General features: G+C 38.5%; 1 protein-coding gene and 1 long non-coding RNA gene across 3 annotated transcripts in view; one reads left to right on the top strand and one right to left on the bottom strand.

The window, feature by feature from the left end:
* Positions 1-3,210: 3,210 nt before the first annotated feature.
* kcnh3 (potassium voltage-gated channel, subfamily H (eag-related), member 3) overlaps positions 3,211-17,290 on the bottom strand; it is a 138,338-nt gene continuing 124,258 nt past the window's right edge. Inside the window, exons 11-15 of the mRNA XM_077215893.1 lie at positions 11,262-11,476; positions 6,421-6,677; positions 5,973-6,073; positions 4,806-4,858; positions 3,211-4,405 (exon numbers count right to left, since the gene is read on the bottom strand). Coding sequence (XP_077072008.1) covers positions 3,491-4,405; positions 4,806-4,858; positions 5,973-6,073; positions 6,421-6,677; positions 11,262-11,476 — 1,541 coding nt within the window. The 3' untranslated portion in view covers positions 3,211-3,490. The remainder of the gene's footprint in view (positions 4,406-4,805; positions 4,859-5,972; positions 6,074-6,420; positions 6,678-11,261; positions 11,477-17,290) is intronic.
* Positions 9,470-14,162, top strand: LOC143723468 (uncharacterized). Of its 2 annotated transcripts, none has more exons than XR_013197122.1 (3): positions 9,470-9,673; positions 11,894-12,117; positions 13,916-14,162. It is a non-coding gene; the product is annotated as an uncharacterized LOC143723468 (long non-coding RNA). The 2 variants fall into 2 exon arrangements; XR_013197123.1 differs by lacking the exon at positions 9,470-9,673 and adding an exon at positions 11,022-11,108.

The following is a 17,290-nucleotide window of genomic DNA, read 5'->3' on the forward strand; positions in this document are numbered from 1 at the left end:
CTGGTTTGTGTGTTTTTTCCGGGGTTGGGAAGGGCTTTTTAGCACAGAAGATGAGGCCTAGTTGTTATCACATGCTTCGGAAATGTTGGACCTTGGTACTCATGTGGGGAAAACCGGTTTGAATCCTGACTGCGTCCATTTTTTTCTTTAAAAGAAAAAAAAAGAAAGTCCTATCATCTATTTTCCCTGCCTAAAAATGTAGGAGAAAACCCAAAATAAAAAACTCCCCAATAACTTAAAGTAACAAACCTAAGTCACTCTTTAGTTGATTTGAAATCATTTTCATATATTATTACTCGGTATTTAATCTCATTTCATTTTGTGAATTATTTTAAGAAAGTAGTTTTTAAAGGAGCACAGAAGTCTTTATTCTTACAAAACATCACTTTTTGTTTTATTATCCTGGTAAGTGTCTCTTGTAAAGCTTGTTACAGTTAATAAAATACATCTGGACCCCTGTTTGCCTTGGGCGTGCGGCCCGTCCCCTCCCCCATATATGCAGGCACATTCCTCATGCAAAATAATTGGACATGCAGAAAACCCCAGACCCCAAAGTTCATCAAAGCTCCTACTATCCATATTCAGCCCCCCTGACCCTAATACAGAAAATAGAAACCAAAGTATTCTATTGTCTTATAAACAACGTGACCCTTCTCTATTCAAGCAAGTAGGCCTACACGTTAGTCAGGATGGGCAGATGGCGCGCACGATTGCACCAGCAAACTGATAAAAACGAGATGATGTCCATCTGCTTCCAAGATATGCGGAAAATTATACAGCAACTAGTGGAAAGAAATAACACTGGCTGCTCGGTTTAAGCCAGTCTGTTGCTGGTCATCAGGTTTCAGAGATGCTGAGGTGATCATTACTGAAATCCAGAATCACACGGTGGTGAGAAACTATTTGAGTTTGAGGTGTTTCTGCTTCCATGGGCACCAGCTGCAAGAATCATCTGTGAGGTTCCTCACGGGAGTCTGTTCTTCTCAGGATAGCAGGTAGATAAATACATACATACATAAAATCATTAAATAAATAGATCAGTGAAATAAAAGTGCAGTGCTTTTTACTGATACACAACCAAAAGCTTTTGAGAAATATTGTGAACACTGAAAAATGGGGAGCGATATAAGATTTCTTTTCATATATTATGAGAAGGCACACTGGCAGGATGGCTAAAGCTGAGTGTATGTGTTTATTTCAGTTCTTTAGGTGTCATGCCAAGCTCTCGGGACCCTGCATGGGCTGCCCAGCATTTGGCATGCCATCCCCATAGTCTGACCGCTAAATAGAATTAGTTTCGCATTTTACAATGACGCAGTTTCACCTTTTTAATCTGTTTGTGGTATTGAGATTATTGTCCTTTTTAAAGAAGATTGGAGTAACTTGGGCAATAGAACATGACTTGTTAGGCTATTACATGCTACAACGCTCTGCATGTCATCCATGGTTGTTCACTGGGTCATAAATGAACACTTGCCAAGTGCAAATGTAAGTAAACTGGCTTTGGCAAGTAAATGAAATGACCAGATGGCTGGTAATTCTTTTAGCAATTTTAACATTCATGGTTAAATTACAATGCAAGAATGATAATTTTTTTTTTTTTTTATAACAATTGCAAATGAGAAATATAACTTTTAACTAAGCGGGAAATATACCATCAAAAGTTTTTCTTAAAAATGTATTTATTTATTGGCATAGCTCCAGAAATGAGGTGGCACACTTGTGACATTTATACCACTGAAATGAAACAACAAACGCAAAGTTTTTTTTTCTTCCTCTTCTTTTTTTTTTTTCTTGTGGGGATGTGTGGCGGTTCATGAGAGTTTGGCTTAATTGTGATGCTGTGAACAACAATGTCCTGCGCTGATTGCTCCTACTATTCAAGGGACAAATGACTAAATAAATCCATTGTGATATATATATATATACTTTTTAAGTAAATAATAATATAAAATATAGTTTCATGGCTGGTAAAAAAAATGTATGGCATGAATCAATTACCACATAATTTTAGACACTGGTTGTATGTATGTGCATGTGAGCAAAGTATTACACTTTCTGCTTACTCTAAATCATACTTGTTTTGATGGAATATAATGAAGAAATCATTATTCAGAAGTGAAGGAAAGGCATTTCCCAAGGTCTTCATTCTGACTAAATATGCAACTCATGGTTCCGGCTAGTGAATGTGTTAACTGGCCTAAGACAGTCTGGAGGAAACAAATTAATTATTATGGTGAGAATGTGACAGCTTCATTCATTTACCAAGTCTGAAAATTTAAATATAAACTTGTTTTATAAGGTGGGAAATTCTTAGAATAAAATTATTTAGGTAATACAGAGATAAGAAACACCACCTGACAATTCCTGTATTCTGTGCATGATTAGTGCACAGACATTCAAGTTTTATCAGTGCACTTTCACTTATGTTATATTAAATTCCCATAGAAGGGTTTCTATGACCGCAGCGGGATGCTCGCAGTTTGGGTCACCATGCTCTGTGATGACTATGGTGCCTGTGAAGGCCCTATAAAGCCTTTAGAAGAGAAACTTCATGAAGTTGTGATCAGAGGAGAGTGACTGGCTGGTATCAAGTACTGAGGTGCGGTTTCAAATCATAGTGAGCTGCCATTTCACTTTATTCTGACATTTTTCATTGGTAGCATCTATCCTTGCTGAAAAATAGCTTATCTCTTAGAAGACTTAGATGTTATCATGTTGCTAAGCTAATGCTAATTGCTTACTCAATTCTCAAAAATACATAGTACACAGTATTAGGCTAAACCTTTTTAGTATATAATTAGATGGAATTTCCATTGTTAAAGTTCAGTTTGCATTAGCTTAGCAGCATGTTAAACTTTGACTGTGTTGGAGTCAACTGTGAATAAATGTGTTCCTGCCATGTATCAAATACCATAATTGCAGGATGTCTACTTATAAAAACCGCTCACGTCCTCAGGCCTGATAATTACAAAATTCACAGAATTTTCTGAAAGCTCCAACTTGTACCACATGATCACTGCAACGTCATTCGGAAACACTCGAAATACCAATGGCTTAAGCAGTAAAATGTAGTTGCGCAGTTTTTTTATTTATTTTTAATAATCCTTATAATTGCCTTTTGTTAGTGTCTTAATAATGCAATTATTATCTGAATATTATTATCTGAGATATCTTATCTATGATCCATATATGCAATGGTGACTTAATTTCTGGCCAAAATCCTTACAAGACCAAATAATTTTAGCTGTCTACTATTTGGAAAAGGTGTAAGTTGGGCATATGATGGCTAAAAATGCTGTCTAGCTAGGCAGCTCACTAGGGTTTGGAACAGATCCACAATTTGTCCAATTACGAGTGTCATCCTTTAGAAACAAGAATTAGTTTTGTCTGTTATTCAGAATGTAGGTGTGTTGGGGTAATTGCTGTTGGCCCAGTTCATCACTTCATTATTTGCTAAGTCAACTAGTATTATTCATCTTTCAGTCACTCACAGTGGCGGTCCCTCTTCATCTATGAAGCTGATATGCTCTGTGGTAGGCCCCCCTCCTGCTGCCCACTCTTGCATCTCAAACTCTAACTGAGGAGGTCCCGACCTGGGGTTCTGCGGGGACCAGGAAGTGCCGAAAGAGGCCTGGGTTTCTGGCAGGGAGCAGGGCAAGGGTGGGGAGGTGTGTGGACAAGAAGGAGGAGTGCATGACCGTGGCTGAATCCGAGGAGCGGTGTCAGCAGAGGAAGGGGACGAGGGGAATGGGTTGATCCCCAGCCTGTGGTCGCCAGGGGAGTTATTGATCGAGGGTGGTGCTGAGCAATGAGAGGGAGGTGGAGGTGGGGTGTCCTGTGAGGGGGGTCTAGGTAGCAAACCTCTGCTGTGATTGGCAGGTCGGTGAGGCCCTTGGCAGGGAGAGCAGGAAGTAGACTGGGAGCGGAAAGAAGGAAGCGAGGAAGAAAAGGTTATAGATGGAGATGAGGGGTGACTGGTCTGCGGTGGCTGGGTCGGAGCTACCTGGCCGCCTGGCCTCTCCGTTTGGGCTGTCACTGGAGAAAGGAGAACTGGCAGGGAAGGTCCCCTCAAACAGCCTGCCGGAAACACCTGAGCATGTGCTTGGTGTCTTTGAGGTGGGCTGGTGGGTATGAGGCAGCTGGGCAAGCCAATGCTTCCAGTTTCTGCGCTGTCCAATAGTAAGCATGTAGGCCTGAGTTGTGCAGACAGTGGGGCTGTGGGCGAAGGAGGTGGTGGTGTGGATCTTGTCGGACCACTGCTACTGCTGGGAGACGGAGGTATTGTTGGACTGATGGCTGTTAGGAGGGGTTGAGATCCAATGACAAGCAAGGGCCGGAGGAGACGTGTCATTTCCTGTAGCTCTTTGCTCAGTTGAGAGACTTGCTGGGACAGACTAGTCATCTGTGAATGAGATCAGAGGAATGTGAGATATGGATGAGATCGTTCTGGCCACAAAATCTGATTGGATGTTCTTCATTCAAAGCTGTTCCCGCACATCAGTTCAGTTAAGTATTATTGCACCAACAGTTAGAATAAACTACATTAAACAAAAGCGTGGTTCTGATTGGTCAATCACAACAACTTCTTTATAGCTTTGCTAGTGGCATGTCTCTCATATCTCTCTGCAGTCTCAAAATGAATAATTCAGGCCTTCTTCAGGTCTCTGACTACTACTCAGATTCAAATGAGCTGTTCTCTACTAGCTGTGCAATCATTTTAAACATTTTATGTTTAAAAATGTTTTATATTTATGTTGAATACAATTTGATTTATTTTGATTCAATGTGCTTGATTCAATTACCTCCTCGCTCAGTTTGGTGATGCTCTGCTTGGTCTCCAGCTGCTCCTGGTTCGCTGCACACAAAATGGGGTAAGTTTAGATTTTTTCATATATTGAGTTTGTTGTAGAGATGAAGCATATTTTAAGGTGAGAGAGTGAGAGGATTGGATGGATGAAGAAAAGTTCACTGTAACACGGACCATTTTCTGACCATCTCATGCGCATACACAAAACTGGTAAGAGGCGCAATCTGATTGGTTGGCTTTATGTAATTTCTCTGAGGCCCTGTTTACACCTGGTATTAAGATGTGTTTTGGTCGATCATATCACAAGTGGACGACGCTAAATACAGGTTTCCAGGAGCTTGTCCACTTTCGATCACTCTCAGAGGTAGTCGAAAATGCATTTGACCAGATTGCTTTCGTAGTGTAGACGCTCATGTGATCCAATGTTTTCAAACATCCAAGAAGAAAGACAGCCAATTGATCTAACGCGTAAACATTATAGGAAGCGTGCTAGCCAGATGGGATTTAAACTTTGTGGGCTGGAGACCCAAGGTTGTTTTGAAGACAAAAAAAACATACCAAGCACAATGTTCTCTCAACATTCCTGATTTCTAACATGAACTCACTGTGTTCGTCCTGGTCTTGTGGCTATCAGAGCAGTAACGAAAGCAGGCATGTTTATGTGTAAATTATGTGAGTTTATTTTGTCCATTAGCCAAAACCCATACGTTTACCTGCCCATAGACCCTCCCATTGAAGAAATCTGGACAGAAGTGGTTGACAGTGGACAAAAGAGACTGATTAAAACACCAGGTGTAAACAGGGCCTGAGTCAGGGTGCACCAGAATTAAAGTTGTTTGTAAATTTCCCATGCTGTTACAATGGATTCTGAGGAAGAATTAATAGCTAATATATATCCCTGTACAACACAATATTCTTCTTTGCTTTGAGGTTTATATATCCAATTTCATTACCACCCCTGTGGATGTGTTAAAAAATTTTTAAAAAAATAGTTGGCAGCTTTACATTTTGGTCAGATGGTCCTTTCTGTCTAAGTGGGCGGTTCTTGGCCAGAATAAGCTGCCGAATAAGTCTGACTGTGCAAGACAGTATATTTTTGGAAATATCACTTCGCAATATTTCCTTCCAGAAATTGCATTCCGTCTTGTAGATGTGTTTGTACCTGGGGAAGGGGACGGGGGGCCGCTGTGAGGTAGGCTGGGACCGAACTCAAATCTTTGTGTTGAGCTGGAATTGCTTTCTGTCTCTATGCCGTCCACAAACCTGCAGAGACATTAGGGAAAAAAATCCACTGTTGTTCATGTGCAGCAGATCCAGGACTGGCGAGAGATTTAAGCAGTGTGGTTAAATGCATAATCATATCAATGTCTACATATAAAATGCCTATATAGAAAGGGATTCCTTTGGTTTCAGCTCACTAAATTGCAGCTTTAGGTAAGCTTTGATTTCTTAGTGTGAAATTGAAGAGCCAATCACTAGAGCAAGCAGATTCCACCAAAACTGGTTGCCATGGTAGCTGGATACTACTTCTAAATGCAATAAATATATAAAGTTCTTATGAGAGCCACCAGAGGGCAACAGCTCATTGAGGATGAGATGTGTATGTGTACCTGGGGCTGAGTTCTGGAGGGGCGCTGCTGAAACTGACCACAGGTATCTGGAGGGTGGCGGGTCGCGTGTGGTCTGATGGAGGGCGGAAGGGGCGAGGGGGGAGGAGTGGCGATCGCAGTGGGGAATTGAGACCCCGGGTCAGGCGAAGAGGAGACCGTGGGGCTCTTGACACAGATTTCTGCTCTTCATCATTCTCCTCGTCCTCACGGATAGCGGGAAGTTTCTTCACCAGACCGCCATTGCTTTCCCAGTCCAGCTGAGAGAGACAGAGCAGGATTAATAATGCTGTTGTCTATATAATGCTGGATACACGTCTTTGACCAACAGAAATGAGTTTAATGATTAGAGCTTGGCTGATAGCACTTAACTTTAGTATTTGTGAGGCAACACTGTATTTATGTTCCAATCTGTTTTTTTCTTTTGCACAATTTTCTGCAAAGTCACAACCAAAAGTGAAAGTAAAGACAAAGTTTCTGTTCAAATCAATGCAAATCAACATATTAGCATGATTTCTGAAGGATCATGTGACAGTGAAGACTGTAGTAATGATGCTGAAGATTCAGCTTTGCCAATACAGGAATAAATTATACGCGGGAATCAAAGTAATTCAAAGGAACACTGTTACTGCTTTCGATCAAATAAATGCAGCCTGGGTAAGCATACGATTTCTTTCAAAAACATGAACGGTAGTGTATGTATATTACAGTTTAAAAAACAAAATCCATTAACAAAATGTAACACACTGTCACTGTAATATTTGCACTCCAAACAATGATTGGCCCTCTATCTTGCATGTATTTGCACAGTAAACTGTGATCTTACTATCTATTTAGCCATATATAATCACTTTTACACTGCCATGATCCTGTGCCATTGTGTCGAACCTGTTACCTCCAACATTAACACCATTCTACTGCTGCTTTGCAAGCACTAATATACTTCCATTTGAATAGTCAAATCTAGTTATTAAAGAACAATTAATTTTTTATAAAACCAGTCTCGGTTCTCAATAGCGTGTAATTATAAAAATTATTTTCAAATGAGTAGTGAAGAGTCATGACCAGTGCGTGGCAGAATAACACAGCCTGTTGATTATTCTTGTCCTTCTCCACTCTCTGTATATTTTTCCATTGTACTAGAGTAAGGAACCTCAATTGGTTTCCCCCAGAAAAACATTCTTCTTTATATAAGCTGAAATTGATTTCGATTTCTTCGTTATTAAACTCTCTCGGCACTGCATGTTCTTAGAATGTCATAAAAAGGATGACTGCAAACAGCGATATCCTGCGGCACCGCAAAAGAGGTTGCAGAGAGGGGAGGCGGCACTGTTTATTTTTGTTTTGTCAAAACACATAAAAGATTGTGTCAATCACCGTCCTTCGCTGTTGGATAGCAACTCATACAGTTTAACTACTTCATCACATATCCAGGGAGAAAAGAGGCTGAAAAATAACAAAATTCAAGCTTATCGTAATTCAAATTAACATGGTTCCATTCGTCTCCCCGTCCCTTTCTTCCCATCCCTCAATTTGTTCTCCCCCATTCACATTTACTGAAATCTCTCCATCTTTATCCGCAACCCCCCTCCCGTTTTCCGCACCCTGCCCCTCTGTCTTCGCATCTCCCCCCCCACCCCCCTTCCTCTCATGATCTCCACCCCCACGCTCCGTCTGCAGTCCCACACCCCACCTAAAGCAAAATGTATTTTTAGCCATCTCCTTCCAATCTTAGTAACACAGACCCCAGTGGCACAAGAGGAGTCTGTATGCATGTGTGTAAGATGCTTAAATTGGTTTCTACAGAAGTTTTCACTTTCTTTCCCTCCCCTTCTCCAGAGAGACAGAAGGAGAGGGTGTTTATAATTAGACATTTCCATGTCCCTCGAGTCACCAAATTCAGTCAATCACGGCTAAGTATAACCAGAGTGAGAGGAAAGAATGCATTACCTTTCTCCTCCAAAGCCCTACAGCACACACTTAAATATGTGGTTTATGGGGACTCTCCATAGCTAATGGATAATGGTTTTTATACTGTACAAACTGCATTTTCAATCCCCTACACTAAACCTACTCATCACAGAAAACTTTTTTTGAATAATAAAAAAAAAAACCCACCATTTAGATAGTTTTTTGCTATTTGGTATACAAGGACATAGGAAGAAACCTTGTTTATGTTATAATACCCATGTCATGATGATACACATTTGTGTCCTCATAAACCATATATAGCCTAAAAGAACATGCACACATACACACAGATAGTAATAGTGATGCTTCCCCAATAACCACACTTCTATTCTCACCAGCTCTGCAATTGCAGAAATGTATGTGTGAGAGTGTGCTCATTGGTATTCTGTGTGCGTTCTGGGGTTGCACACATGTGAAATGAGCATCGATGCTGAATCCGTTATGTCATGGCACAAACAAACATGATTTTTACATTTTCTGATGGAAATGAAGTGATTGCATATGCGAAAGTCACTGCCAAGATGTTAAGCTATTGTTGCTGGTTGCCGGGGCATTTCTATGCGGTTGCTAAGGTGTTCTGAGAAGCATTTAGCGCATTGTTATGCAGCTGCTAGGGTGTTGTCGGTGGTCTTTCAGGTCAAACAAGTCCCTTGATATTGCTTGGTGAAAACTGTATATCCGACCGAACACCTCTTGTCAACAACCCGCACAATTTGAGGTAGGTCATTTGAGGTAAGGTTGAAGTATATTTTATACAGTATGTTTACTGGCCACTCCACCAATCAACTGTAATGAATTTCTCTTTTCTTTCTTACTTGATCTCTCTCTTTCTCTTCTACATGTGACACCTTGCAGAAGCAGCACTGCAGGAAAAGTGAAAAGGAGAGAAATGAGGCACCTCTCCCCCCCGCCTCGTGCCTCTCGCTTCAGAGCTATTTTTATCTGCCAGACTCCAATCTTAGCTTGAGGCGTGGGAGACCCAGCCAACACGGAGTCCCCGCCTTCCCTCTGTGCTATTCTTAGTATCAGCACACACTCCAAACCGCAGCCTTCTGCTATTCCTGTCCTTGCAAGTTACACTCAAGGCTGGGAAAATGTGTGTGTGTGAGGGCGTACATGAGAGGGGTCTCGTGCACAGGCAATACATGTGCATCCTGAAGAAGAGGGGGGTAGCGGCTTTATCCAAGTCAGGGAAAGGACACTGACTTAAAGAATGTGCAAGAAGAAAGGAAAGATGCCAAAGACAGCAGATGGGGAACCATTTTGTATTCTGCTGGTTGTAGATGTGGGTAATGCAGCGTTACATACACATACCTCCAATCTGTAGGTCATGGCTCATGAATTCATTGAGTAACTGCACTCTACATGCACAAAATCACTATGGTCAACTGGGCTTGTGGAAGTGGAATGGATTTTTTTTTGCGTTTTTATTCATATTTCAAATGTTTTTTTCCATAAATGACTTGTTCACACCAACACAAATGTTCTGCCTGAAAATTAAGATTTTCGCATGAGATTTGTCTGTTCGGAACAATGCATAAAAAATAGCAGGCGGTCTGAATGAACATGCTAATTTAGTCTCTGATTGTTGGTGATGCTTATAGAGCTTAAGCGCTAGAGAAACAAGCGCGCAGCCATCTTTAGAATATTGTCGTTGAACTGCCGTTTTTGTGGGGCCACATAAGGTCTACAGACGAGCAGAAATACAGCGGTTATCCCTGTTACTGTGGTACACAAAGCGACGGTGTGCAACTTTCTCTTTCTAATTCGTTTGTCATTGAGAAGTCAAACAGTATTTACACTATGAAACAGCCATTGAGATTTTTGTATTCGCTATGGTGTTTATCATACAACACCAAATACAGGAGTACAGAAACAAGAGAGACAGTTCTGGACTCTACCTCAGCTATTCCCTGTCATTTAGCAAAATTGTCTGTTCATGAGCGTCACCTTAATATTGATCAGCAATTTAATTATATTCTCTAATGTAAGAAAAACACTTCTAATGTAAGAAGTCTGCTTATCAGATTTTGTTATCCAGAGACAAAAAAAAAAAACAATCTTGAATTTTTCTCTAGAAATCTATAAGACATAGTCTCAAACTTCTCAAATTTGTCAAGATACCAAATTCTGCAATCAAAAGTCAGAGATCACATTATGAACTCAAACATTTCTCATCAAATTCCTCCAAGACCAGTTTATCTGAGATATACTCTCAGATAATCTCAATTTAAAGAATCGTTCACCCAAATATGAAATTTGTATTATCCTTTACTCAACCTCATGTCGTTCCAAACCTATTAATCGGTCTTTTGCAGAAAGCAATTTTGATGAATATCCGTAACCAAACTGTTATGGTTACCACTGATCTCCATTGTATGGACAAAAAAAAAAAAACATTTCTAAAAATATCTTCTTTTATATTCTGTATCAGAGTCGTACATGTTTGGAACAACACGAGGGTGAGTAAATGATGACAATTATTCATTTATACATCCCTATTTATAGCTCTTTATTCTTATATATAACATGTTTCTATTTTATGATAAAAAAATCTGAAGCAAAATTGATACAGCACTGTTCATGAAGGTGACTGTATTATGTTTGTCTATTTGAATGATGCACTATTTATAGGACTCATATCAGCACCACAGCACAGCCGTCCAATATTGATAATCCAATCCGAGGCGATGTATCGACTCCTGACCTGTACTTTGGAGGTAATTGCTTCAGTCCCTCATGCACATGATTCAGGCAAAAAAAAAGCTCTATTGTATGCACACTCCTTGACCTTTACAGTCATATATGTAGAATCGAAGGATTGTCGCCCTTTGCCCCGAATACCGTCATGTGTGCTTGCAAGCATCACTCACGTCAGCTCCACTGCCCTCCCGCAGGTTATAGGTGAGATCGTGCTGAATTTCGCTGACAAATTTCTGGGCGTATTCAGGATAGAGGCGCAGCACCTCTCGCAGTCCTTTCAGGCTGATGTACTGCAGGTCGCAATATGTCAGAGCTTTCACGTTTGCGTTGGTCTTGATCACCTGCTCTTTTGTCAGCGAGTCCGAGCCGATCAGGTCCCCTTTTCCTATTTGAGAAAAGCATATATAAAAGTAATTTGTTAGTGTATTTAATTTTAGTTAACAAACTTATCCTTTGGATTAGAATATATTGTGGTCATCTCATCTGTATTAATTGTACTCAATAGGTCAATATTGGAATAACATATTTTTCCCCACTTTGAACAGTAAAAAGGTCTATTCTAGGTTTTTAAATGGCTAAAATGCTAAATGGATACTTTGCAGCTCTTGCAGTTGTAATATTTCAAGGTTCTGATGTGGCTTAAACAGGCATTGTCATGTAGCATTCATAAGTACGCAATCAAAGTTGCATATGCATCTTGCCAATATATTGTGTAAATGTGTAGAGACAAGCAAACAAAAAAGCTAAGAATTTCAATAGAATTTAGATGCAAAAATTATACGTTTATACGTTTCTGTTCTAGGTTTGAAAATGAGACTCAGGAGGGGTACACAAGGCAGCATAGAGGCTTAAAATATATTCTGGCTTGGTGCAAAGGGACTGTGAAAGCAGTGACAAATTCTGAAGTGTGCTGAAGTGTCAAAGCAGTGCATTCTGGGAAGGCACACAGTGGAGGCAACGGAGTTCAGCAGCACTGGGAGAGCGATGGGTAGTGCACCATATGTGCATCCTTCGTCAAGTAAGCAGGTGTGGTAAAAATGCATGTGTGTGTATGTGTCTGCACGTTTCTACTGTCATGTTTACAAAAGCTCAACATATCTTGTTACTAAGATAACATGTCAGAGCACTTTTCTCTCTCATTCTCTATCTTTTTGTTGCTCTTTTACTCCTTGTTCTCTTCTGCTTCCCCATGCGAGCAAACTTTTTCATTATTATTATTTATCATTATTATTATTTGGTTTTGGTTTGTGTACAACACATTGGTTGTTTTGACTGAGGTGGATATTGTAAAAATTAAATAATAATAAAAAAAATATATATATATAGTATATATATATTTTTTTTTAATTGTCCATTGACAACCCTTTAAAAGAAGCCATGTAATGCCATGTAATGCTCCACATAATTAAAAATATAGAACATATCAAAAAATATAGTAAAGTAGAAATGTCACTTGTGACTGATCTTCATGTATATATTTAAGTATTTTACACATTTATTTTTTAAATTTATTTTATTATCTCACACAAACGTGTTTTTTTCAACTGGACATTTTCTATACAATGTATTTTTATAATAAAAATACATATTTGATACATCTCAAGATCATCATCAAGAAATGAACTGCGCAAATAATGAGGGTAACTTCCATTAAACTGTAAACAATCAGTGAAAGCCCCCGCTCTATCAACGCAATAAGGTTTTATTTTATTTTTATTTTTTTTACTGGGTACAAGGAAGTGAGATTATTCTACTCAACCTTTAACCATCGAACATTAAACAAGAAAGTAAAAGCAGTAACAATTGACTACTTCTTTGTGCATTACAGTGAATCATTCATGGGTTATTTTGTAAAGTAAATCAGGAGCGCAGACCACAAATGCACAGTATATTTTGTCTTTTTTCATACTGTTACAGCAGAATACTAAGAAAAAAATAAAATAATTAGCATAATACCAAGCGTTATGGTATTCTTCTGACGTCTGAAAATAAAACAAAGCAAATTCAGTCAAACTGGCTGATAAGAAATATTTGTAGACCAACCATATGATTTGAAATGATTTGAGAGGAAGTTCCCCAAACCGGAAGAAGATGGATACAGCCATTTTATATTAGGTGTCCAAGATCCAATTATTATTGGTTGCTTTAGTCTCTACAAGACCTCATTAGAGAGCCAAAAGCATTTATGAATCACAGGACCTGTCACTGACAGTAATTATTGATTGCGCATTAAAAGGTCAGCTGGAAATGGGGTCAAAGTTGAAATTGTTTGAACTTTGGCCTCCATGTTATAGAGCATGACTAGCATGCATTGCAGCATTAAAGGATAGACTGTAGCAGATGCTTCAATCCATAGTTCAATGCATCAGGCAACATTGACGTCAGTCATGTGACAGGGCCTTAACAGGATTCTCTCCAACTTTTTTCTTCCTCCTTTCCTTGTCTTTATATATTTGCGTTCTATTCTCTTTCTTTCTGATTCAGTCTCTCGTTCTCCTCACAGCCCGACAGACTGTAGCTCTACAGTGCAATAACAAGTGTAATCGCATTGCGAGGTGACATGAGTCTACGTGGAGGAAGCCATTTCATATCACAACTTTAATTAAGACAATCAGTCCCACTCCAACTGCAGCTCAGGGACGTCTGCGTGTGTATATATTGGTCTGGTTCTAAGAATGAGTGTTTATTGCTGTCTGTCTTGACTAATCATTCGCTTGCATTTCATGCGTCATTTTTTATCAGTCATTGCTAATTTGCTCTGTCTCTCTCTCTCTTTTTTTTTTTTTTCTCCTGCTGTCTCTCTGTTTTCCTGGCTGTCTGTCAGTTTGTCTCTTATTCTCCCTCTCTCCAGTTTTCTCCAGAGCCCCCTGTGAATTCCCGGGTCAAGCTGTCAGATCGATAACGCCACAGGAAAGTGCCATTACTTTGCATGTGTGCAGGTGGTGTGTTTTCAACATCAAACGCACATCCTCCAAACAGTCTTTTGATGACACTGAGTGAACTTGCATTCATGTGTGCATTTATTCACAGCTCTGCATTTCCTCTTCCTTCGAAGACAATAGTCCATAAATTAAACAAGTAAGATTTTTGTAATAGTGCTAATAAACTGAATGTGTTTTAAATACAAAATTATCAGGTTTATAATTATCATAAGTAAATCCAATTTTTCTATTTCTATCTCTAATTGCTTGTTCCCAAACTAACAATGTAAATAAGTAGTTTTTATATTAATACATTTAACTGTTTTCACGATGAACAGATGTATGCTGATTCCAAACTATTTGAATAAATGCAAATTTAAAAATCATTAATAATATACTGTGCCATGAATTTTTTTTTTTTTTTTTTGCAGAAATCTTACCCGTGGTGCTCGTTTCATGACTGACAAATGTGCAGTTTTATGTGTTAAAACTGTGTAAATCAAATGGATGAACATTTTATTTGCAATTAAAATACATAAGTTTAAAATGTAGGGCTAAATATGGGTTATACATCTTATGGTCTAATGGTCCATTCACACTGTAATGAAACTGGAAGTGTGAGATTTATATATGACATTATATGTTATACCCAATGGCATTGTGCAAATTCTGTCTATGTAGGATGTTTTGGAACATAGTTCTAGTGCGCAGAGTGAAGGAAGTGTGTCTTGATGTGTTTATTCCCTCTTACTGCATGTTCTTTTTCTCATTCCTTGATTCAGTCCCTCCTACATTATTTTCCATGTGTGTTGAGATCTATGGCTCCTGCCTTCATGTGTCAGCCTGTATTAATAGTCAAAGTACATTAATAAGGCATTAGCCATCAATTATTAAGTGTGTGAGAGAGAGATGGATGTGGCCTAGCAGCACACCAATATTTGATTTGATCAGAGCAATAGAGTCCAGGCATTTGGAGATAAAGAGAGCCACACAAACACACACACACACACACACACAGGAACCTTTAGCTCAGCGAGAGCTCGGCTCATCGTTTATTGTGACCTTTTAAGAGCCTTTATTTCCAGATTAACTGTAGGCACTGTATGACAAATAGTTTATTTATGATGGGAAAACTGTAAACATCAGAATTTAAAAAAAAAAAATTTTTTTGGCCCTTTGGTCTGAAGCATTTAAGGCACCATGCAAATAAATGTTATCTATATAAATAATGCTTGCTATCTTCTACATATCACATAATCTAGTACAAATCATTATCCTTATTCCAACAAATATGGTCCAACTGGTCAATGCTCAGATAAAAGAAGAAAAACATAATATAACAGAATACAGAAAGGATGTGTTCATTAACAAAATCCAGTCCTAATACCCTCAAAGGCAAACAGACAATGTCTGAAACAGTGCTGCATTGATGTTACATCTCAAACAGGACAGCAATTGCCCATAACGGTCATATAAGATAAAGACTATGAAAAGAATCCTCGAATTATGAAGAAATGAAGGAGGTTCTCCTTGTGTGCATGTGTAAGAAAACCCCAAAGATTAAGACTCATACTGTATATGGCAGCAACAAACATTGTGCAGTTTCCAAATCTAAAATATCTAATCATTTGACATTTGCATCATCTGCAAGACAAAACCTTATCTTACAATTTATTATTTTTTTTATTTTTAACATTTGATTTTGAAGGTACGGAGCCCCAAACATGACACGTGGGACAAAAATATGTATATCGTTGCCACAAATTAACAATTTGTTCTCACAACTTACTAATACTTCAGCCCGTTTTAATAATTAATTTACTAATTTTACTAATCCTCGTTTTAAATAAATTTTGCGCACAATGTAATTCTTTGTCCCCTCGTTTTACTAAATCATGGGCATGTTGTAATAATTTGTTTCCTTGTTTTAGTTAAATCAAAACGTGGGAACAAATTAGTTCAACATGGCTATGAATTACTAAAACAAGGGAACTCGTAGGAACAAATTCTTAATCCGTGGCCACGATTTAACTAAAATGAATGTACGAATTTTTTATTCATATATCCTATTTTTTTTTCTTCTTTAATCCACATGTCGTCCAGGGCTTCGTAGAAATGACAAGAGAGTATAAAATTACCAAAATAATTTCACCATTTCCTTTAAAGTGAAAAAAAATGTGCATATGTAAATATCTATTTTAGCATTCACATTTACTGTAGGTTAGGAGCTTATTATGAAGATTCCTACTGCCATTGGCCGAAGGCAGTTTCACCTGCTGTTATCATACTTCTAGAAGCTTCCCAGCAGGATTTTTGAAGGGCCTTTAAGCTATGTACAGTGCCTAGCATAAGTGAACACACCCATGCTAAAGTTGGCTAAAGAGAGGGGAAAAAATTATCTTTTGGAAATTGATCTTAATGCCTTAATTTAAAAAAATGAGGAAAAATCCAACCTTTAAGGACACCACTTTTCTTTGGAATGAATAATATATCGTAAATAAATAAATGTTCTTCCTTAAAATACAGGTTGCATAAGTCAGGACACCCCTATGTTAAACTCCCATTGAGTCAGGCAGATTTTTATTTTTAAAGGCCAGTTGTTTTATGGATCTAGGATAATATGCATCCTGATAAAGTTCCCTTGGCCTTTGGAATTAAAATATCCCACATCACATTCCCTTCACCATATCCGATTGGCATGTTGTTATTTCAGTTAGCCTAATAGCTGGTATGATTTGCATTGAGAGATGATCTTATGGAAAGTGCCCCATGCCAATCTCTAGGTATGGTGAAGGGAATGTCAAGATGTGGGGATTTTTTAATTCCAAAGGCCAAGAGAACTTTATCAGGATGCATATTATCCTGGATCCATGAAATAACTGGCCTTTAAAAATAAAAAATCTGCCTGACTATATGGGAGTTTAACATAGGGGTGTCCTGACTTATGCAACCTGTATTAAAGGACAAACATTTATTTATTTATGATACATTATTCATTCACAAAGAAAATTGGTGTCCTTAAAGGTTGGATTTTTCCTCATTTTTTAAATTAAGGCATTAAGATCAATTTCCAAAAGATGATTTTTTTATTCCTCTTTTTAGTCAACTTTAGCATGGTTGTGTCCACTTATGCTAGGCACTGTACATTTCCCATGAATACTTCCAGATGAAGCAGAAAGGTAAGCACCATTTTATTAAATTATCCATGAACAGAATCTATTTATGACAATGATTTCTATTTAAAACAAAACCACAAGCTTTTCTTTTCTTTTTCTTTT

Source organism: Siphateles boraxobius, unplaced genomic scaffold (assembly GCF_051911475.1).
Source record: "Siphateles boraxobius isolate OS27281-9 unplaced genomic scaffold, OSU_SipBor_1 7, whole genome shotgun sequence".
In the NCBI taxonomy this organism is placed as follows: domain Eukaryota; kingdom Metazoa; phylum Chordata; class Actinopteri; order Cypriniformes; family Leuciscidae; genus Siphateles; species Siphateles boraxobius.